We start from the raw sequence: 21,219 nt of genomic DNA, 5'->3' as shown, positions 1-21,219 counted from the left end.
TAGTTTAGACGGTCACTTGTACTAAAAAAAAGAGAGATCATTTTTAGAGAAAAGATGACCGCAACAGAAAACCTAAAGCTCCAATTAATTTTAAAAAAACAGATTGTGACCCTTTAATTTCATATGCATGACATATAAGATGTCTCATTTTCAATTCACAAAGCCATTGTGCCACGCCTTCTTATTGTGATCAAAGGAGAAAAAGTACCAAAATTTTTGTTATAATTAAGAGTGGTGATTTTAATTGGAAAATTTATTAATTCTAATGCATGTCGTATTCATATCTTGCAGCTCATATTACAGACAGGTCATATATTCATTGGGATTTCCAACTATAAGTACCTCCATTGGGATATGTAAGTGACAGGCACTCCGGGGAGGTGGTGGGCTACTTTTGAAGCTCCTTTTGGCTAGTGGAGACAAGCTTTTCCCGAGCCCTTTATGTAGAAGTCCCTTCAGTACTTGGTGTGGTGAATTCAAAAACTAGTTCTGCCTCTGGAAAGAAACTGATATGGCAAATTCCACTCTTCTGGTTGCTCTTAAGATACTTTTGATTTTAATATTTGCTGCTTGGGTTTCTCTTTGGCTTCTGAAGCCAACACAGCTATGGACAAGAAAATGGAAGGCGGCTGAAGATAAAGCAAGGGCTACAGTGTTTGGATATTATGGTACATAATTGAGATTTCATTTGGATTTATAGGTTTTGCTTTCTGCTGTCCAATGTGGGGAAAGACAAACACTATACTGAATATTTTGCAGGTCTTAATTTTGCTGTGTATACATTTCCTCCTATTGCTTTGGCTATTATTGGATCATTCTACTTGAATTTGAAGCCAAGGGAGTCAGTAAGAAGGTAGTGCATGTTATTATGTCATTGGGTTATGATCACTCAAGATGCCAATTTAACTTCTACTTGTGTGCTTTAATTTTGATAGCAGAAAAGGGAGGAAATTGACTGCTGGCTTCTCAAATCCATTGGTAGTGAACACCCTTCTGGGTGTTTTGTCCACTCTAGAAATACTAGCAGTCTTCCTCTTTATCCTCTTCTTAGCTTGGAATTTTTATGCACGCATCTCAAATGATTTTAAGAACTTGAAGGCTGCTAAATCACTAATGCTGAATTCGTGAGTTCTAAATCCGAAAATTTTCTATTTCGAACACTTAGAAACAAGAACTTCATTATGATTGATGCTTAAACTGTATCTCAGATGGCAACTCAAATACCTAAAGGTGGCAACTCGGTTTGGTTTGTTAGCAGAAGTTTGCCTGGCTTTTCTTCTTTTCCCTATATTAAGGGGACTTGCCTTATTTCGGTTGCTTGGCATCCAGTTTGAAGCTTCTGTAAGATACCATATATGGCTTGGGACTGCAATGATATTTTTTGCCACTTTCCATGGTGCAAGCACTTTGTTCGTTTGGGGGGTCAGCCACTATATCCAGGAGGAGGTAAATCCTAGTCCTTTTTTCATTTGGAATATTTCAATCATTTGGTTTTCTGTTCAGTGTAAACTCTGCTGTATTATTTTGGTATTGGCATTATTTAGTTTTGCTGATCTTTTTGGTGCAATTCATTCAATCACAGATATGGGAATGGCAGAAAACCGGGCGGATATACCTTGCTGGGGAGATCTGTCTGGTCACAGGGTTAGTGATTTGGATCACATCACTTCCTCAAATAAGGAGAAAACAGTTTGAAATATTTTACTACACACACCATCTCTACATGGTTTTTCTGGTATTCTTCTTGTTTCATGCTGGAGACCGTCACTTCTACATGGTTTTCCCTGGAATTTTTCTGTTTGGCCTTGACAAGCTCCTTCGGATCATACAATCTAGACCCGAAACATGCATTCTTTCTGCACGAATCTTCCCCTCCAAAGCTATAGAGCTTATTCTACCAAAAGATCCAGGTAATTTTTCTAGACCTTGTTTACTAACCAGAAGTTTTCTAAAATTGGAGAAATCATATGAAACATCACATTCCACTAATTGCAGGGCCCAAGTATACACCAACAAGCATTATATTTGTGAAGTTACCAAGTATATCCAAATATGAATGGCACTCATTTAGCATTACTTCCAGCTCTAGGGTTGATGACAACACAATATCTATAATGATCAAATCCGAAGGATCGTGGACAAGTTCTCTCTCCCATATGATCCAAACTAGGCAAGAGTCGGATGGCGATCAGACGAAGTACATACCTATTGCAGTGGAAGGCCCTTATGGACCTGTCTCTATGGACTTCCTAAGGTGCATAAAAAATTAACTTTTCATTATAGAATATATATTGTGAAACTGCTCAGTGATGATCAATTAGCATCTCAAAATCTGGTGAACATGAATCTGAAATCTTGTGCAGATATGATAGTCTACTTCTTGTTTCTGGAGGAATTGGAATAACCCCGGTTCTGAGCATCATACAGGAACTTGCTTCGTCCCAAAACAGCAGCATAAACAAATTCCTACCAAGAATGCAGCTTATATAAGTTGTGAAGAAGTCCCAAGACATTTGTCTGTTGAACTCAATCTCACCTCTAATATTTGGCCAGCCAGCAGAAAAATGCCTTCTGAAAGTTAAAGTCTGTGTGACCCAAGAAGAGCAGTCTAATGCAACAGTAAGAGAACTATTGAACGAGTTTTCTCAAGTGCAAACAGTGAACTTTGGTACAAAGTTCTTGAATTTTTCAATCAGTGGACTCGAAAACTCACTTTGGATGGCTGCCATAGCTGGAATTTCCTCTATCCTATTTCTCATCTTTCTCATTATGTTCAACCACATTTTTGTTCCCTCCCAGAAAAATCCCACCAAAGAGAAGACTCCATCTTGGGTTGTAGATCTGCTTATCATATCTTCCTTCATTATGGCATTAATATGCAGCATCTTTGTAGCCCTTGTTATAAGATGGAGAAGGCTAAAGAAACAGATTCTTCCTACCCTCCAAAAACAAAGCAAAGCTTTAGAAAAAGGGTCAACACAAGCAAGTGATGCTCTTGAGGAACATGAAATCCATTTTGGAGGCAGGCCTAACTTTGAAGGTACTTAGATTCAATTTATCCATGCAATCTTTTCCAAGTTCCAAACTTTTTAAAATTCCTTGTTCTGGCATACAAGACTAGGATATGTTTCTAACATTTGTCGAATTGAGCAGATATCTTTGCAAAGTTTCCAGATGAGAAAGGTGGATCTGATATTGGAGTGTTGGTCTGTGGACCTGAGACTATGAAAGAATCAGTGGCATCAGTTTGCCAGAAAAAATGTGGAGCTAAGAAGCAGAAACCCAATTTCAGCTTCCACTCCCTCAACTTCACACTCTAGTCTCACACCAGAAACCATAATAAAAAAGTGAAGATAATAACAGTTAGATTTCCATCCAAAATAGTATACAGATCAATCAACCCTAGATATTTGGTATTTTAATCAACAGGTTTGTGTCTATCTAGATTGATCAGTTGTTGTAATTGCTTCTTAGGCTTCCAAGATAATGAATTTGAGCAATGTACATATATATATAAATGTCTCTTTGTTTGTAGTATAAATATGAACTTTAATGATTGGAACTTTGCTTTTTCTCAGTTGTTCTTCCACTGCAGATAGTTTACTTTTTTCAGTGTAGAATAATGGGGAGCACTCACCCAAATTGGGAAAATGTGGAATAATGTCTATCTAGATTAAAATTCAAGTTGTCAAAAAGCAATCAAATAATTATATCATAATCTTGTTGGTTAATGGTTACAGGAAGATCCATGAGGAGCCAAATCTTTCATTTTAAAAAAGAAAAGATAAAGGAGGAGCCAAGTCTAATTCAATTTATTTTACTTTTTTTTTTTGGGCGAAAAAGAGGATAATTCATACCCAGAACAGTTTACAGAGAACTAAAGAACAATACAGCACCAAATCCAGGAAGGTCCTAGCCTAACCAAAGATTACATAGCAAGCACAAAGGCCATACATTAGTGAGCCAAAAAAAACACAAACATTTTACAAACATTTTGAGTGGTTGGACCATGAATTATCTTTTTTTTAGAATTTTTTCTATTGAAAGAAGCGATAACATACTAAACTCGCACACACTATACAAATATCACGACTCGAACCCATAATATTCATAATATTGAGGACATGACTATCTTAAATGTGAATAAGAAATGGTTTCTTTTATTGTTTATTATTTTTTCTTGTTTATTTATTTGCTAAGATCAAATAAAAGTAGTTGACATAAAAGAAAAAGAACATCAGAAAAGACGGTAGCCAGCCATAGACCACCACCCACCCACGCACCCAGCTTTTTGTCACCTTTGAAAATCTTCTGAGATTTTGTCAACCATACATATATAATCAAAATTTAATACATTTGAAAAATCAAATGTCAATTAGTAACACTGTATAGTTCACAAATTTTTTATTTTACAGAAAAAAAATTAAAAACAAAAACAACTCTATTCACACTGAAGGCGGATGGGGTTGGAGCGGCGCCACCTCCTCAGTCTCTTCCTCGCTGCCGCCGCCTCCGCCGCTAAAAACATTACTATCACCCCTTGCCAATTCAGACAACAATGCGGCGGGGGCGGCGGCAGCTGCTGACTCGCCAACCAAAACCGCCACAATTTCCTTCATGCTAGGCCTTCTCTGGGGATCAGGATGGCAACAAGCCAATCCAAGCTTCAAAGCAACCTCCATCTGCTCCTCCTCATACTGTCCTTCCAATGTACGGTCCGCAGCCTCCCCCACCCTCCCTCTTGCATACAATTCTCTCACCCAATCAATCAGCACCACCTCATCCTCCGCAGCCTCCATCTCAATAGGCTTCCTTCCGCAAGCCACCTCCAACAGCACCACACCAAAACTGTACACATCGCTCGCCGCCGTCGGCGACGCCACAGTCGCCAGCTCCGGCGCCAAGTAACCCAACGTGCCGACCACACGTGTCGTGTTGGGCACTTCTCCATGCTGGTACAGCTTGGCCAGCCCGAAATCGCCGAGCCTCCCTCTCATCTCCGCGTCCAGCAAAATGTTGCTCGACTTGATGTCTCTGTGAACCACCATCTGGTCCCAGCCATGGTGGAGATAGGTCAGGCCCTCCGCCACGTCGGCCAGCACACGACGTCGTTGCTCCCACCCCAGAACCGTCTTGGGCTTGTCGAAGATCCACCTGTTGAGGCTTCCGTTGGGCATGTAATCGTACACGAGCATGAGCTCGTTCCTCTTTCTGCACCATCCTCGCATTTGGACCAAGTTCTTGTGTTGCAGCCTGCCCATGCTTGCGATCTCCGCCATGAACTCTCTCAGTCCTTGCTTCGAATCGTGGTTGACGCATTTGACTGCGATTTCTGTGGCGTTTGATAAAGTCCCTTTGTAAACTTTTCCGAACCCACCAACACCCAGAAGCTGATCTTTTGAAAAACCATCGGTGGCCTCGCTGAGCTCTTCGTTTGAAAATCTATGCGGCCAATACTCGAGCTCCCAATCTTCAATTTCATCCTTCTCTTCACGTTCCAGCTTGTTCTTTCGCCAATACAAGTAAAACCCAGATGCTAAAACCAACACCACAACCACACAACCGATTGCGATCCCTGCAATTGCCCCAGTAGACAACGAAGACGAAGAAGAAGAACTCAGCTGAAACACAGGCAAATTGGTGGTGTTAATCTCTCTAGCAACCCCGGTGTCGCTAAAACTCCAAGCTAAAACTCTCTGCGCCTCAATCCACTGCGTTTTGGAAGCCGAAAACCCAACAAACATCTCGGCCGAAACGTAATTCGCTATCTTGGGGTCTCTGTAAGTAAGCGTGGGCAGAGAAGGGCGTGAAACATTAGCAGGAGCAACAGTGACATTGAATTCGAAATTAGTCCCGTCGAATTCAATCCAAGCCCGAACGTTCTGCCCGGTACGCATCTGAATCGGGACGAGGCCTCCACTTGAATCGTAGTATCTGGCCGGCTTTGTGATAGCAGATTCAATGTTGTTGAGGTCGATGCCGATGTGGTTTCCATCTGGGTCGTTGAACTCTGGGTTTTGCCCGGTATCGAACTCGACGGCGAGCAGCGGAGCGACAAAGGGGACAGTGGCGTTGGTGAAGAGGCCGAAGTATTGGCTGGCGAGGGCGTTGGGGGGTGAGGTGGAGTTGGAGAGGACGAAGCAGAGGCCGAAGCCTGGGCTGGAAGCGATGTCGGGGAGGACGGAGAAGACGAAGGAGGTGGAGAAGGAGGTGAGGGAGGAGGAATTGGAAGTAGGTCTCATGGCGAGCTTTGTTGGGTAGAAGACTCGGCCGACGGAGAACTGAACGGTGTCGTTTGTAAGGCGGATGACGGTGGCGTCGAGCAGAGCGTCGTCGATGAGAGTGAGGTTGGTGGCATTGGTGATGTTGGAGAAGGAGTTGAAGAGAAAGTCGAGAGCCGAAGTGGGAGAGAAGAAGATGGGGTGGAGAAGGAGGAGGAGGGGGAGGAGAAGTGAGAAGGGTCTCATCCGTACAGATTCCGGTGACCGCCAGCGATACTGAAATTGGTTGAAAAAAAATTTGAAGGTTGGTGGGATTAAAATAGGGTGGTTATGTTACTTTCTTTAGTGAAGATTACTCAGTATTGTACGTGTGGACAGCTCAGTCAATCCTAAACCCTAGTCATTCATTATTTCATACTGAAGAAGGACCTCATGCAAGAAATGAAACATCATTATTACAAATCTAGTTGTTGCTTTTATATATATTGAATAGGTGAAGCATTCGATTATTTTTCTTCGATTCACCGTCACGTAATGTTATCAATTTATTTATATTATATCATATGTAAATATTGATGAAGTAAATAAATACATGTATAAGTATAAGTTGGTGATGTGTGAATTTATGTTAGACCTTCAATATCAAGTGTGGGGAGAATGAAAGAGGAAAGAATTTCGTCCTAGTTTGCCTTCACATGATTCAATTTCCAAGCACAAGGTTGAAGATTAGGCATTCCCACAGCCGCCTTTTGGTACCAATAGAGTATGTTAGTCAATTCAAGCTTTCAAGGTTTTGAATGTTAACAGGTCAATGGCTTGTTGGGTCTATTTCCACAAGCTTCCAGATTACATCCAAAGAACACTAAGCAACAAATTACCCAAAAACAAAAGAAAAAAAAGCAACAATAAGGCCTGCTCAGGTCCAATGCCAGAAATAAGGCCTAAATAAAATTCAAGAAGGCCCTTCCCCAGTTTTGCTCCTTAAGTTTGGACTGAGATTTGGGCCTTCTAAATGCACCCAAGTAATTTGATCAGTACACCTAGTACCCAAATATTAAGAATTATATAGCGAGGGCTTTATATATGTATTTTAAATAAGGCTCTATCTTTTAAACGTTGGATCAAATTGATTAGTTTGATCCAACGATTAAGATATAGAACCTCACCTAAGAACCGTAAATAAGGCCTCACTATAGAATGACTCACCCAAATACATTCAAAAACTTACAATTCCTAGATTTTCACTCACGGACGCATTGATGGAATGATTCAAAAACAATTCACAAGAGAAAAACTTAAAAATATTATAGAAAACCCACTCATTGTAGGGTTCTAGACACGGCATCGATGCCTCGATCCCATAATCTCGACGCTAATTAGAGTTTAATTAATCATGATTAGTTCCTTATTAATTTTTTTTAAAGTACCATCTGATTATTCATTTAGGAATATTTCTATTTATTTTATTGAAATATATTTCAAATTTGAAACTTATTCTCTTCAAATAATTAAGTAAATAAATCATTATTTGATATGGGATTGTCCCTTGTAAGTTGTATGGTTCATGAACCATTCATGTGGGCCACGACCATCACCTTATTGGCCATACACAACGAATGTTGCCTGCCCTGTGGCCTTTTTATTTGGCCACCACAATAATCAAGTGGATGATGCTTGATAGCTCCTCTCCTCAAACGCCAGCTGCCATGCATGCCACGCGTCCATCCACGTGCCCTCCAATAGGTATTTCCTTCCGCGTGTCTACATCTCTGTAAACATAACTTAACGAGTTAACAACCGCCCCTGTATACGTTCTTGTCGGGAAATGGTCCTTGCTTGATTTTCTTTATGTATTAGATAAGGACCTCGATTTGTGGATTAATGTTCTCTTTGAATCTCGATGACATTTTGACAGTGTATTTGAGAAAACTCCACTCTCAGCTTCCATTTTTGTCATTTTTCCTAATTTTTCCAAATTAACCTAACTCTCATTCTTGTTACCAAATTCATGTATCTAACGCAATGGGCAAATGATGTTCAACAGTTCAATGGAACTTATTTCTTTTGGCCTCATTCGGACTTCTCCACTCGTCATATACACTTTTATATCATAGTTTGAATAATACAGAAAATATTATGAAAGTTCGAATATAAAACCATTAGTCTATAAGTTAAGGTCATTTTTCACTAGGTTAGACCTTATTGGCATAAGAGAAAATTTTTTGGGGATCGTTTAGTTCAAGATGTTGGAGCTTGGGAATTAGTATGAAATTGCATTCCTATGTAAATCCATCCTTAGAAATGCAATACACATGAGAAAGAACTTCCCATGTAAAAGGAATTTCATATCTTTGGCTCGCCTTGGAAAACTTTCCATTTTTGACTTTTCAAACCTATTTGTATTAAAAATTTAAATAATAGAAAATCGAAGATATTATTGGAAAATTAAATAATTTTTCATTCCTTATAATGCACAAAAAAATTATGCAAACGGGATAAAATGACATTTTTCCTAAATATGAGAACGAGATAATTCACAAACCAAACAAACTCTTTTAATGTACTAATCGATATATCACGTGACGAGAAAGATACACAACCATCACCAAAAAATTTCGACAGAAATACACGATGGTTGGTATGATGTTTGATATTTTGAACTGCAATATCTCTTTTAGTTTGCAGATGTTATAATCGCAAAACTCCAAATAATTGTACAGTCAAAAGAAAAGTTAGTTGGATATTTCACCTGAATTTCTATGCATGTATGGAAGGCCAATCCAAATCAAAACATCTGTGTCCATAAATGGGACCTTTCGTGAAGTATTCACAGATCACCAGCTGCATTTTTGCAATTATTGGAACAAATTCTTTAAGTTTATAATTAATTCATTAATTATTATATATGGTATGACAATTTTTGTATGCATATTTGGAAGGAAAACTAATGGAATCTTAAAGTTTGTTTGCATGGAACATAATCAATTCACAGGAGTCGTTGGAATTCTTGTGAGGTTGAGCCGTGAAATTGAGGTCTAGAACTCTAGCTTGGCAGTTTGGTTTCCCAACTAGATGAGGATTCCCTACAAAAGTTTTAAATATATTTTGTTATTGACATTTGTTCCCTTAAGACAGCTTAAAAACAGGTGTAGATCATAGATGGCATGTTAAGTACGATGATTTTCATGTGGATCGGTAAAAATTATTCATTAAGAATCATTATTGTCTTGTGTGAAGATACTCTTAAATATTCTTAAAATACGTTGAGACTTTATAATTTAGCAAAATTAAGTTGGATATGAGCTGTAATGATAATGAAAAATAATTGTTTTTTTTTTAGGACCTTTTTTATTGAGATGAGTGATATCATACTAAACTCACACACACTACGCGAATGTTAGAACTTGAACCTAGGACCTTTCACAGAGAAGCAATTACTCCAAACCACACTAATTGATCATTTGCTGAAACAAAACATTTGAATTTAACTATTTACTTTTATACCAACCCACAAAATTAGAATTAAGATATTTTTAATCCCATTATGATTCGATTCATAATAACTTTTTCGGGTTACAAAGATGGGATTTATGAGATGCATTTTTGGTGTAAATTCTCATTTGATCATAATATAATTTAGTGTATTGTGATTAACCTATGCTCTAATTATAATAAATAAATAATTCAGATGATTTAACGGCTATAAACACAAATTCCCATCATAAAGAAGTCTATGAAGCAAGAATTATACTCCTAATCACTAGAATTTAGACACAAAGTCCATAATTATCTAAATTATAATCGTCTTAGTGGAAGTCTTTGACTAGAAAAGATTGAAACCCAACCCGCCTTAACACACCAGCTGTAAGCAGGTGAACCAAAGTTACCCAATTGACTATGATTCCATTTGGACTTTGGATTGGAGTGACCTCGTGAATAAATTCGGTTTCAATGTGAAAAAGAAAGGTAAAAAAGAAAAAAAAAGTAAATTATTATTATTATTATGTTTTTATAAAATGATGACTCGCCACCTAAACGGCCCTAGCGGGGCCCACATCGTTGCGTTGAGTATTTTCAGGCACCCTTTTGTTTACAACGAGAAAAAAAAAAAAGGAATATCCGAATAAAATTATCGAATGGCTTTCAAATTATTATTCAACAATAATACTAATTCCTATTAGGAATAGTAATTAGAGGAAGCAACCACTTAATTAGTCATTCTTTCCTTTGCGTGTGGGTCTCCCGCTGACGTCACCCCCACTCCTCCTCTCCTCCTCCCCCTCCTATAAATATTCGACAAAACCACTCCCTGAGGTTTGAAGCCTCAAGCCCCTCTCCTCCTTCAAACCCTCCTCTCTTCTTCTCTCTCTTCTTCCCTCTTTCTGCCTTGAAAGTAAAAAAAGTCTCAGAGCCATGGACCAACACAAAACCAAAGAAACTTTAAAACTCCTCTGTAGCTATGGCGGGAAAATCCTCCCACGTCACACCGACGGTAATCTCCGTTACGTCGGTGGCCTCACTCGTGTTCTCGCCGTGGATGCCTCCATTTCCTTTGCAGGTTTGTTCAATCTGCTTCAATTCGTTATTTTCCTTTTGATTTTGGCTTAATTTACTTGAATTTCGACTCGATTTCAGTTGCTTCGTTGAATTTGGTGCTAATTTCCATTTTTTCGATATGTACAGAGCTAATGGTGAAGCTCGCGGAGTTCTGTGGCTACTCTGTGGATTTGAGGTGTCAATTGCCGGATGGAGATTTGGAGACCTTGATTTCGGTCAAGTCCGACGAGGAGTTAGCTAATATCATCGAAGAGTACGATCGAGCTTCTTCTTCGTCTCGTCCTCTAAAGATCAGAGCCATTCTCTCGCCGCCGAAATCGCTGAAGCAAATCTCGCCTCCTATGTCTATGGCTACAAGCGGCGGCGATTTGTCCCCTTCGAAATCGTTCTTATCGTTCACCGATTCGCCTCCGAAACGGTATGTTTCGCCTCTGAAGGGGTATGTTTCGCCTCCGAAACGGTACGCTTCGCCGCCGATTGTACATCCCGGGCCAGTCAGGTTTCACAAAGGGTCCGGACGTGTTTGCTACTATCCTTGCCATGTCCAGAGCAACCCCAGCGACATGTCGTATCTTCCTCATCATCATCATCACCATCAACATCGTCATCAACACGTTCCTCACTGCAATGACTGGCGTTGAGATTCGAAGCCCTAACTTCTAGGAGCTTCACACAAAGAATATCGCTGATGACGGAAAAAATTTAATCAAAAACTTAAAAAACAAAATAGAAAACAAATATAAGGGTGAAATTTTGTGATTGGTTGTGAAATGAAGGATTTTCCTTTTTTCCTTTTATTTTTTCATTTTTTTTCGAGGTGGTTTAATGACAAAAATTCATGCTTGAATTTGTGTCGCCGTGAATTCTGGTACAACTTTTATCGTTCGGGATTCCGTTAGTCGCCGTTAAGCCAGCGCTGTCCACTGTCCAGCATGCGTGCCACGTAGCGTAAATAGGTCTGTCACTGCTCACTACTGGACAAAATATTCCAACTAAAGTCGGTTCGTCGTTGACACGTACCGTTTCTGTTACAACTGTGTCATTAACTATTGTTGGTCGTATTATTATTAGTAATTTTGTGCTAATGATTTTTTTTAATTTTCTTATGTTGGCAGGTGGTGGTTGCATTTGGCATCAGAATTAGATGCCGTTTTGGATGGGGCCCGCGAGGAATATTTTAAGATAAAACGCTTATGCGTTGAACTTTTGGACCTCCTCCCACAAGACTTTAGAAAAAAGTCTTAAAAGACCGCCAGCTTGGTCTGGAATAAAGAAAAAAAAAAAATTAAAGACGAATTATTATGGCCTTATAAATAGAATTAATAATTAATTATGAGATGCACCTTCCAAGTGGCTACCTACTAGGCTACTGGCAACAAAGAATAGACCAGAAGAAGGACGAATATTTTCTAACTTGCCTTGCCCTCAGGGTTGGCCAGTTGGTGGTGCCTGATGAATCAGTAAGGATGAATGACTTTTATAAAGGGCAAACTTTGAATGCTTCTTAGACAAGTCTCGATCTAAACCAATAAATTATTAGTTGAATTGAAGCAACCTTTGGGGGGCTTCCAGAGGCGAAGCGTACTTAGCTTCTTAATCTCTAAATTAAGACAAGTTGATCTTTTTTAACTTTGATACAACGTTTAAGAAGTAATTTGTCATTTTCTAATAAAATTCAACTTAATATATTGCAAATTGAATATGAAGGCAACATATCAAACTTTATCCCACAAAACCTTCTCCCCTCCCCCACAAGGATGACCAATATCGAATTTTGTACCTATTCCAAGTCCGTGAAGACATATAAAACCAACATCTTTTATACATATCTCCAACAGAAGGATATATAGAAACAAAAAGGCACAAGCTCTATCCATATGAAATGGAGGCAATTCAACAAAACTGTTTAGGATAATATGATAAGCATACAAGGTTCAAGACTTAATGCAGGTTTATATGACCGTCCAAACATAAACAGAACAGAGGTGTCAGCAATTTCAACCAGTTTCCTGCTCAAACTCTTCGCCCTCTGAGTCCTCTGCATTGTCGATGTCATCGTCATCTGGATCATGCTCGTAGTCGTCTTTATCATTGTCGACGGTGGTTTTCCCAATCACAATCAGGCTGCTACTGCTCTTTCTGATTTCATTACACTGTAAAAAATGGTCACAACAAGAAGCCGACTTCAATAGGAGAAGGAAATGAAATGCTAAAACACAACGGTATAATCCCCTACAATTGTAATTTCAAGACACTTAAAACCAGACACACACAGACCCAACAATATTGCAAAAATGTGCCTAAATATATCATCTTTTCGAAGCAACTCAAGGGGCATCATCCCAGCCTTAATCCTGCTCCGAAAAGAAGAACTAGGCTGTCCTAGTGAGACATGTGTCTTCACTCATTTAGCAATCTTGAGATTTAAGCAAAATCTTTCTTCAAATATATCTTAATAATGAGCAATGCTTTTGTCATTTACAATTATATTTTCATATGACTTTTGAGGCACCACCTCTATCCAAAAGGAACAAAGCTATCCGTTTAATATATATTTGTAACTTTTCTATTGGCAACCAGGGTGAGCATACCCCACCTGGCCTTGTGGAACTGATAGCCTAAGCCATCAAGGTGTCCTGTCCTACAGGGTACACACTTCAAACTATATGACTAACAGAGTCTTTCTCCTTGAGGTTTTGGTTCTCCCATAGGCATCTACATACGTGATAAGACCAAATGCTAAACTTGGATGAACTCAAAAATGTCGACAGCATAACTCCACCCTTTAGCTTGTTACACTCTTCAAACCCCAATCTTTGAGGCTCTAACTCACAAGAATTCCGAAACAGCACCTCATGACGAAAAACCACCCGTATATGAATGAACCTAAGTTATCTGTGAATTCCTAAGATCAGACATGCATGTAACTCATGATATGTGCATGTGTTAAACAAAATCCAATTCCCATTACAGGAAATGCTGAAACCATGACCTCTTTCTTACCATCTATGATATTGGTCCCTATATCCAAGAATTTAAATTTGAATGACCTAGAACTTTGACTCCCTTTCAGAGTGAGTGCAAAGATCATGGGCGTTTTTTGTTCTTTCCAAAAGGACTTATGTAATTACCATTAATATATGAGGTTTCAGAATCAAAATGAAGAACTATTCACTCCCAAAGAGATTCACATAGCAATCAAAATTTGAATCCCGTACACTGGTGTTAAACCAACACATAGAAACAAATATGGCTGAATAAGTATTTCATGACACAAATTTGAGCATCAGAAGAGCTCTCAAGCTTATAGGATCAAGGAGAATAAGAAGAAGGAACTCCAACAAGGTGCAGCCTTACAGAGAACAAAGCTTTAAAAGTTTCACAAGCATATTCTTACCCTACAGAGAACAAAAATTCCTACTTTATTAACGCTACAAATACCAAACCACATGCAAGAATTAGATCTAATTAGGCTTCAAATTAGGTTCCTTTTTTCATCAACACTTTCAGCCATTGGCTCATTTCCCTTTCGTTCTTTGGATTGAAACCTCAATTAGCTAAAAAAACAGGGGTCTTCCGTAAAATTGTAGATGAGTAGATGAGAAATTGGGGCAAAGTGAAATATCTAAAAGTACCTTCTCTTCGAAATCGGACTCTTCCATGGCGAGGAGGAGCTCTTCGCTGTGGGGTTGGGGCCATTGGGTTGGCAGCAAAAACGACGACGGAATGGTCCTTGTTGACCATGGGTACTGTTTCATGAACCCCGGGAACTGTAACATTGCTCTCTCTCTCTCTCTCTCTCTCTCTCTCTCTCTCTCTCTCTCTCGCGCCGAACAGAGTCCGTACAAAGGTCTAAGGACCGTGGCGAGACCTGGTCGACTGGGTCTGTTTGCCGAGTGAGAGTGAGTCAGTGTGTCCCAATCATCGGTTAAAATCAAGGGAAATGAATAGAATAAAATAGAATTATTATGTGGAATCCACGTCACACCAAGCTTTTGTGGACTCAAAATAATATTTCATGTTTTTTTTTTTCTTCATTCAATTGTAAAAAATTTAAGAATTAAATTATATATTTTTTATGAGTTGGATAGCTAATTATACATGCTATATTGTGTTAAAAAAAAACATATGATTAAAATTGGATTACTAGAAGGATCATGATGCAGAAAACCGAAGCTTCGATATTAAACTACATGAGCTTTTGCATGTCGAGCCTAAATTTATTCCAAAATCTGCACATGTTGACAGTGACCATAACCAAGCACAAACTTAATGATAATAAAAGGCATTTGATTCCTCAAGAAAATTGGTCTCCTGCACTGTCCTTTTTCTATTTATTTATACAATCGATCTTGAAAGAAGAAGAATCGAACTTCAAATTTCGTTAACAGATAACTTTAATCAATTGAGTTAGAAACCTCTTTTTCCGTTATTTGGTAATTCTCAGTGTGATCCTAATATCTCAAAAGCCTCAAAAACAGCATCAATGTATTGTGGGGAAGCAAAGTCTCATTGAACACAAGAAGAATACAAAGAACACAAAAGTCACAAAAGCTGATAACGCAAACCGTTTTGAAGAAAGAAAATTTAATGAGGCTCCCTCCATGTCATTGACCTGCTTTCCTCCAAACGCAAGCCAAAACCGACTCACTATTTCCTATTTTCTTGTCACATCCATCGTGTCCATTTTCTGTTGCTTCCACGTTTTCTAATGGCCTCTTACTCACACTTCCTTCTTGTTAGACATCAACAAAACCAACCCTTTTCTCCAACTTTCAAACCCATCCAAACTCACCTCTGCTTAGGCCCCTTCTCTGTCCTTTTGCTCACAAATTCTACAAGATTTCTCTAAAGCTGTTGTTGCACCATGAGCCTTTACGTGTATGTAATGGAAGCTCAAGACTTGCGTGTGAAGGAGTCTTATGTGAAGCTTCAGGTTCGGAGGCACAAGTCCAAGACCAGGATTTTGAGAAATACCACCAACCCAGTTTGGAATGAAGAGTTTGTTTTCAAGGTTCATGACATGAATGAGGAGGAGCTTCTTGTGTCTGTGTTTCACCATGACGACGAGTCTGGCTTGTTCAATGGCGATGACTTAGTGGGTCGGGTTCGGATTCCGGTCTGCTCTGTTGCTGCTGAGACTAATTGCACCCTGCCGCCAGCTTGGTATTCTCTTGAAAGTCCCAAGACTGGGAAATTTATCAATGAAGATTGTGGTTAGTATACTTCTATGTCTGTTTGCCTTGTTTTCTTTCAATGGTGGCTTTCAAGATTGTGTTTTTGTAGATTAGTACTGCATATGGTTGGTGATTCTTAAAAAGTTCAGACTTTTAAGTTGAACGTCTGAACCTTGATTTACATTGATCTTACCGCATTCTATCCACTTTCTTATACGATAAAGATATTGTATATCCAATGAGGAGGAGTTGCTATGAAGATGATGAGAAATGCTGGTTCGCTTGCCAATAACTGTTTTGATTGTTGTAGTGGATAATGGATTCGGAAAATTTAAGCACAATGAGTTATGGTGAGTTCATTTCTGCAGGTGCATTTGAAATCGAATGAAAATCGAGCGTGTTTGACCCTTTTAGTGGGTTGTTGTCATAGCTTTTAAACAAGATTATTGATGTCCTGATGTATATTAGTTTCGTCAAGGGTGATGATGATTGTTCATTCTCCGCGTGAATTTCTTGTCTCACATCTTAAGGAAATAAAAATATGCAATGTTCAAGGTACGAGTTATCTATTTAAAAGACAAAAGTTAGGGTGTGTTTTTCTCAGTAGCCCTGAGTAGTCAGACAGTAAGTATATTTTTCTTCCTCTTAAATGTTGGGAGCAGTTTGCAGTTTATCACATTGTTATGTGATCATGGGAAATATTCGGGTAAGAAGGAATCTTTGTTTACTAAATTGACTAGATTGTCTTCCTGTTAGGCCTAACCTTTAGTTTGTCAAACGAAGTTGCTGACTCGGCCATTGATGTGGTGCATTATTGTCCTACTAGCATTTTAGCATCAACCGAGATCTCTATATTGATTGTGTAGAATTTTTGTTCTACAAATGCAGGGAGAATTCTTCTTACTCTTTCTCTGCATGAAAAAGGCCATGATCACCTCCTTTGCGCACAGTCAAATATAAGCATTGAGGAACCTAAAGAGTTGGACAGTCCATTTATGTCATCTCATGGTGTATTTGGTTCCAAATCTCCACGTGCGAAGATACCAGGAGGGAAACAGTTAATGAAGGCTATTATAAGACGTGTGGACAAGCTTTTGCATAAAAACGATGAAGCTTTAAAAACAGATGATTCTTCAGAGTTTTCTAGTTCAGTATCTGACTATGAAGATTGTGTGGAGGAACATCATACTATTTGTAGCTTTGAAGAGTCTCTTGAGCTGATGCAGTCGAGAGTAAGCGAACAACAAATGCCAGAGAATCTGCAGGGGGGAATTCTTATTGATCAGGCATACTTTGTCTCACAACATGATCTTAATGCATCTCTTTTCACCCCAAATTCACAGTTCAGGAGAGATCTGGCAGAACTTCAGAGGACAACAGATGTACATGAGGGGCCTTGGACATGGACATCCGGAGAGATCCCATGTTTGACACGATTTGTTACCTACACAAGAGCTGCCTCAAAGTTAGTTAAGGCTGTCAAAGCCACAGAGGAGCAAACGTACATGACAGCCGATGGAAAGGAATTTGCTGTATTGGCCAGTGTGAGTACACCTGATGTTCCATATGGAAATTCATTCAAGGTTGAGTTGCTTTACAAGATAATGCCTGGACCAGAGCTACCTTCAGGAGAAGAATCCTCCCGTCTTGTGGTATCCTGGGGCGTTAACTTTCTCCAGAACACATTCATGAGAGGCATGATTGAAGGAGGAGTTAAGCAGGGACTTAAGGAGAGTTTTGATCAGTTTTCCAGCTTGCTGGCTCAGAATTTTAAAACGCTGGATTCCACAGACTTGTCTGACAAGGATCGTATCTTGGCAAGTACGCAGGCAGGACATCAATCAGATTGGGAGTTGGCGAGAAAATACTTCTGGAATCTCACTCTAGTTACCACTACTTTTATGGTTCTGTATGTCCTGGTTCATATTCTACTTTGTGAGCCCAGTAAACTCCAAGGATTGGAATTTAATGGACTTGATTTGCCAGACAGTGTTGGAGAGCTCATCACATGTGGAATTCTAGTCCTTCAATTGGAGCGCGTCTATAACATGGTTTTATACTTTGTACAAGCTAGGTTGCAGAAAGGTAAGCCCATTATATTGCATGACATGAATTTTACTAAAATATTCGAGCCTACAGCACCTTCGCACTTGAGGTTGCATCTTTAACATTGTCCTGGGATTTACACAAGCTGGCCATCTATTACAACAGGAGGTGATAATGGAGTCAAAGCCCAAGGAGATGGATGGGTTCTTACTGTTGCTTTGATTGAAGGGAACTACTTAGCATCCTTGGATTCATCAGGGTTCTCTGATCCTTATGTGGTTTTCACCTGCAATGGTAAAACAAGAACAAGCTCTGTCAAGCTTCAAACTAGTGATCCTCAATGGAATGGTGAAGACTTTTTTATTCTTTTTCAATTTCTTTTCACCCATATATTGACTTATGGCTCATGGAAAAATGATGCAGAGATTCTCGAGTTTGATGCTATGGAAGAACCTCCATCAGTTTTGGACGTTGAAGTTTTTGATTTTGATGGTCCTTTTGACCAAGCTATGTCACTTGGGCATGCTGAGATCAATTTTCTTAAACACTCAGCTACGGAACTTGCAGACATGTGGGTCTCCCTTGAGGGAAAGCTCGCTCAGTCTTCTCAGTCAAAGTTGCACTTGAGAATATTTTTGGACAATAACAAAGGAGTTGAAACAATCAGGGAGTATATGACCAAAATGGAGAAGGAAGTTGGAAAGAAGGTGAGGACTTTGTATCATACTTTCTTCTTTCTTTTATTTGCTTCAGTCTTTCATAGTATCACGAATTCTACATGATAGTACAGAACTCTCCTGTACCTGAGTTTCCCACTCATAGGTTATATTTTTGTTGCTTGTGTGGTGCCTTCTGCATGTTTATAATGCTTCTGTTGAACCTACAATTGAGCCTAGTTTCTACTGTAGAAGTTGATCTAACTCCTTCCTTTGTTTTTTGACAGTTGAATCTACGATCGCCTCATAGAAATTCAACATTTCAGAAATTGTTTGGTTTGCCACCAGAAGAATTTCTTATCAGTGATTTTACATGTTCCCTGAAGAGGAAGATGCCTTTACAGGTGCCAGCTTTAGTTTCTAGGATGCTATTCTACTACTTGAAAAAAATAAATTACAGTCAGAATTCATAGTTCTTGACTCTCAACTAAAGATTTTTTAGATCCTCTAGCAGCTCTATTAAATCTGGTATTTTTTTACCTCAATTTTACAGTATAAGAATGATATGATTGCTTCTATGTGTGAGAGTTTGTCAGTTGCTTGAGGAATGGAAATGTCTTGTACTCAGCTTTATAAGTGATCAGTGGCTTAAGATGAAACCTGTGTGCGTGGTGTGTGTGTGCACATATCTGCTTTATACTTTTAGTCTCTCTTATGATGACTTTTTGTTGCAGGGCCGACTCTATCTTTCTGCGAGGATAGTTGGGTTTTACGCAAACTTGTTCGGACACAAAACAAAATTTTTCTTTCTTTGGGAGGATATTGAAGATATCCAAGAGCTTCCCCCATCCTTATCATCTGTAGGTAGCCCTTTGCTGGTCATTGTTCTGAAAAAGGATCGAGGTCTTGATGCAAGGCATGGTGCGAAGTGTCAAGATGAAGAAGGCAGGCTTAGATTTCATTTTCAATCATTTGTGTCATTCAATTCAGTCATCAGGTAGTGGTGTTAGGAAACTACATAGTCAAGCAATCACATTCAAGACAAAGATGATTTCCTTTTGTCCAAAGTATTTGTACATATAGAAAGGCTTTTGATGACTGATTATGTTTTCCTGCAGGACAATAATGGGTTTGTGGAGAACAAGAACACTGAGTCCTGATCAGAAAGCACAAATTTCTGAAGAACATAATGATCAAGATGACAGGTCCACAATGCTTGAAGACACTGAATCCATACTTAATCTCGAGGATGCAAAGATGTCCAAAGTTTATACTGCAGAACTACCTATTAACGTAAGTCGCCAGTTCTCTGTTCTTTTCCCCTTGTTTATTGCTTTGTTAAGTGTTAATGTAGGCTTCTGCACGATTTGTTATTCAGCTTTGAACTTTGTTTCATTAGTAAAAACAAAGGATTAGACTCAAAGAATAATGCTCTTTTGGTCAATCAAGACTGTTGCTCATAACATGTGAGACTAACAATATCAAAACTATATATAAGTATTCATTGAAGATAAGTATTCTTCAATGAATGGTTCAGTGATTGGAGTTGTTTTTCTTAACAATTATCTGTTAGAAGAGGCCTTTTGAACTTGTAGTTGGATCTGAAGTATAAGTTAAGCAAATATCTGAAAACTACTGATTAATCTAGACGTCATAAACTTACATATACCCATTAGATTTGTTGTACTAGTACTGAGACTCTGCTGGACAATGGTGCAGACAAAATCTCTGATGGAAATGTTCGAAGGAGGAACTTTGGAGCACAAAATAATGGAGAAATCTGGTTGTCTTAACTATGCAACTACTGCATGGGAACCTACAAAAAAGCTGGATGTGTTTGAGCGTCATCTGTCATACAGATTCAACCGCCAAGTTTCGATCTTTGGAGGAGAGGTCACATGCAGACAACAAAAAACTCCCATTGAAGATGGTGAAGGATGGGTTGTGGACGAAGTTATGGCCCTGCACGGTGTTCCATTTGAGGATCACTTTCGTGTACGTGACATGAAATTCAAAATTGCTAGCTTTTTGTATCACTTATCATCTCTTGAAAATTAAGATAGATTTTCTTTCTTCATGCAGGTTCAGTTTAGGTACCAGATTGAGAATTCTACCCTGGCTCATAATGCATGTAAATGCAATGTTCATGTCCGGGTCACCTGGCTTAAAAGCACAAAATTTCAGGACAGGATCACACACAACATTATAGAGAAGTTTGCCCATCGACTGAAGGAAATATTCGAATTTGTAGAGAGGGAGAGTCTTGGCACCAAGACAAGAGGACACTTCCCTTTGACACATACTTAATCATTCACATTCAGATAGATCATAAATTCTTTTTGTGCTCAAGTCCTGAAGCTGATAGCAAATTAGCAATGTAGTTGAAAACAGGACATGCTCTTTAAAAGAAACTTTGCCTTTTACTTTTCCTACTTTACTCACTTTCATTATAGTTATTTCGGGACCCAATTGTTAATTTTTTTTTTTTTAATATTCTCAAAAGTTTAGGAAAGCTCCCTTTGAGGACTTAGCCACTTTTTGAGTTTTTACTGGACTCGAACT

The 21,219-nt window shown here is 38.9% G+C and overlaps 5 protein-coding genes across 5 annotated transcripts; 3 read left to right on the top strand and 2 right to left on the bottom strand.

Annotated features, from left to right (window-relative positions):
- Positions 1-306: 306 nt before the first annotated feature.
- Positions 307-3,565, top strand: LOC117626889 (ferric reduction oxidase 8, mitochondrial). The gene is given in 8 exon segments (XM_034358681.1): positions 307-668; positions 760-853; positions 936-1,124; positions 1,209-1,446; positions 1,583-1,910; positions 1,996-2,254; positions 2,364-3,040; positions 3,154-3,565. Coding segments are annotated over 8 exon segments (2,109 nt in total). The 5' UTR covers positions 307-511; the 3' UTR covers positions 3,321-3,565.
- Positions 3,566-4,355: 790 nt separating this feature from the next.
- On the bottom strand, positions 4,356-6,734 carry LOC117628338 (L-type lectin-domain containing receptor kinase S.1). Its single transcript, XM_034360758.1, has one exon. It carries the CDS (start codon positions 6,465-6,467, stop codon positions 4,446-4,448), a length of 2,022 nt encoding a protein of 673 aa, XP_034216649.1. The 5' UTR covers positions 6,468-6,734; the 3' UTR covers positions 4,356-4,445.
- A 3,791-nt stretch (positions 6,735-10,525) lies between these two features.
- Positions 10,526-11,684, top strand: LOC117628188. Its single transcript, XM_034360573.1, has 2 exons — positions 10,526-10,779; positions 10,905-11,684. The coding sequence occupies exons 1-2, from the start codon at positions 10,635-10,637 to the stop codon at positions 11,417-11,419; spliced, it is 660 nt and encodes a 219-aa protein (XP_034216464.1). The 5' UTR covers positions 10,526-10,634; the 3' UTR covers positions 11,420-11,684.
- Positions 11,685-12,543: 859 nt separating this feature from the next.
- Positions 12,544-14,711, bottom strand: LOC117628189 (transcription termination factor 4, mitochondrial). Its single transcript, XM_034360574.1, has 2 exons — positions 14,414-14,711; positions 12,544-12,931 (listed from the first exon to the last, which is right to left on the bottom strand). The coding sequence occupies exons 1-2, from the start codon at positions 14,555-14,557 to the stop codon at positions 12,776-12,778; spliced, it is 300 nt and encodes a 99-aa protein (XP_034216465.1). The 5' UTR covers positions 14,558-14,711; the 3' UTR covers positions 12,544-12,775.
- Positions 14,712-15,175: 464 nt separating this feature from the next.
- LOC117628120 (C2 and GRAM domain-containing protein At5g50170) lies at positions 15,176-21,191 on the top strand. Its single transcript, XM_034360491.1, has 9 exons — positions 15,176-15,994; positions 16,844-18,040; positions 18,167-18,349; positions 18,425-18,708; positions 18,945-19,061; positions 19,392-19,654; positions 19,776-19,950; positions 20,377-20,652; positions 20,740-21,191. The coding sequence occupies exons 1-9, from the start codon at positions 15,646-15,648 to the stop codon at positions 20,962-20,964; spliced, it is 3,069 nt and encodes a 1,022-aa protein (XP_034216382.1). The 5' UTR covers positions 15,176-15,645; the 3' UTR covers positions 20,965-21,191.
- The last annotated feature ends 28 nt before the right edge of the window (positions 21,192-21,219 follow it).

The sequence above is a fragment of the Prunus dulcis genome, chromosome 5, assembly GCF_902201215.1.
Source record: "Prunus dulcis chromosome 5, ALMONDv2, whole genome shotgun sequence".
NCBI lineage: Eukaryota > Viridiplantae > Streptophyta > Magnoliopsida > Rosales > Rosaceae > Prunus > Prunus dulcis.
This window is presented reverse-complemented; position numbering and strand designations above follow the sequence as displayed.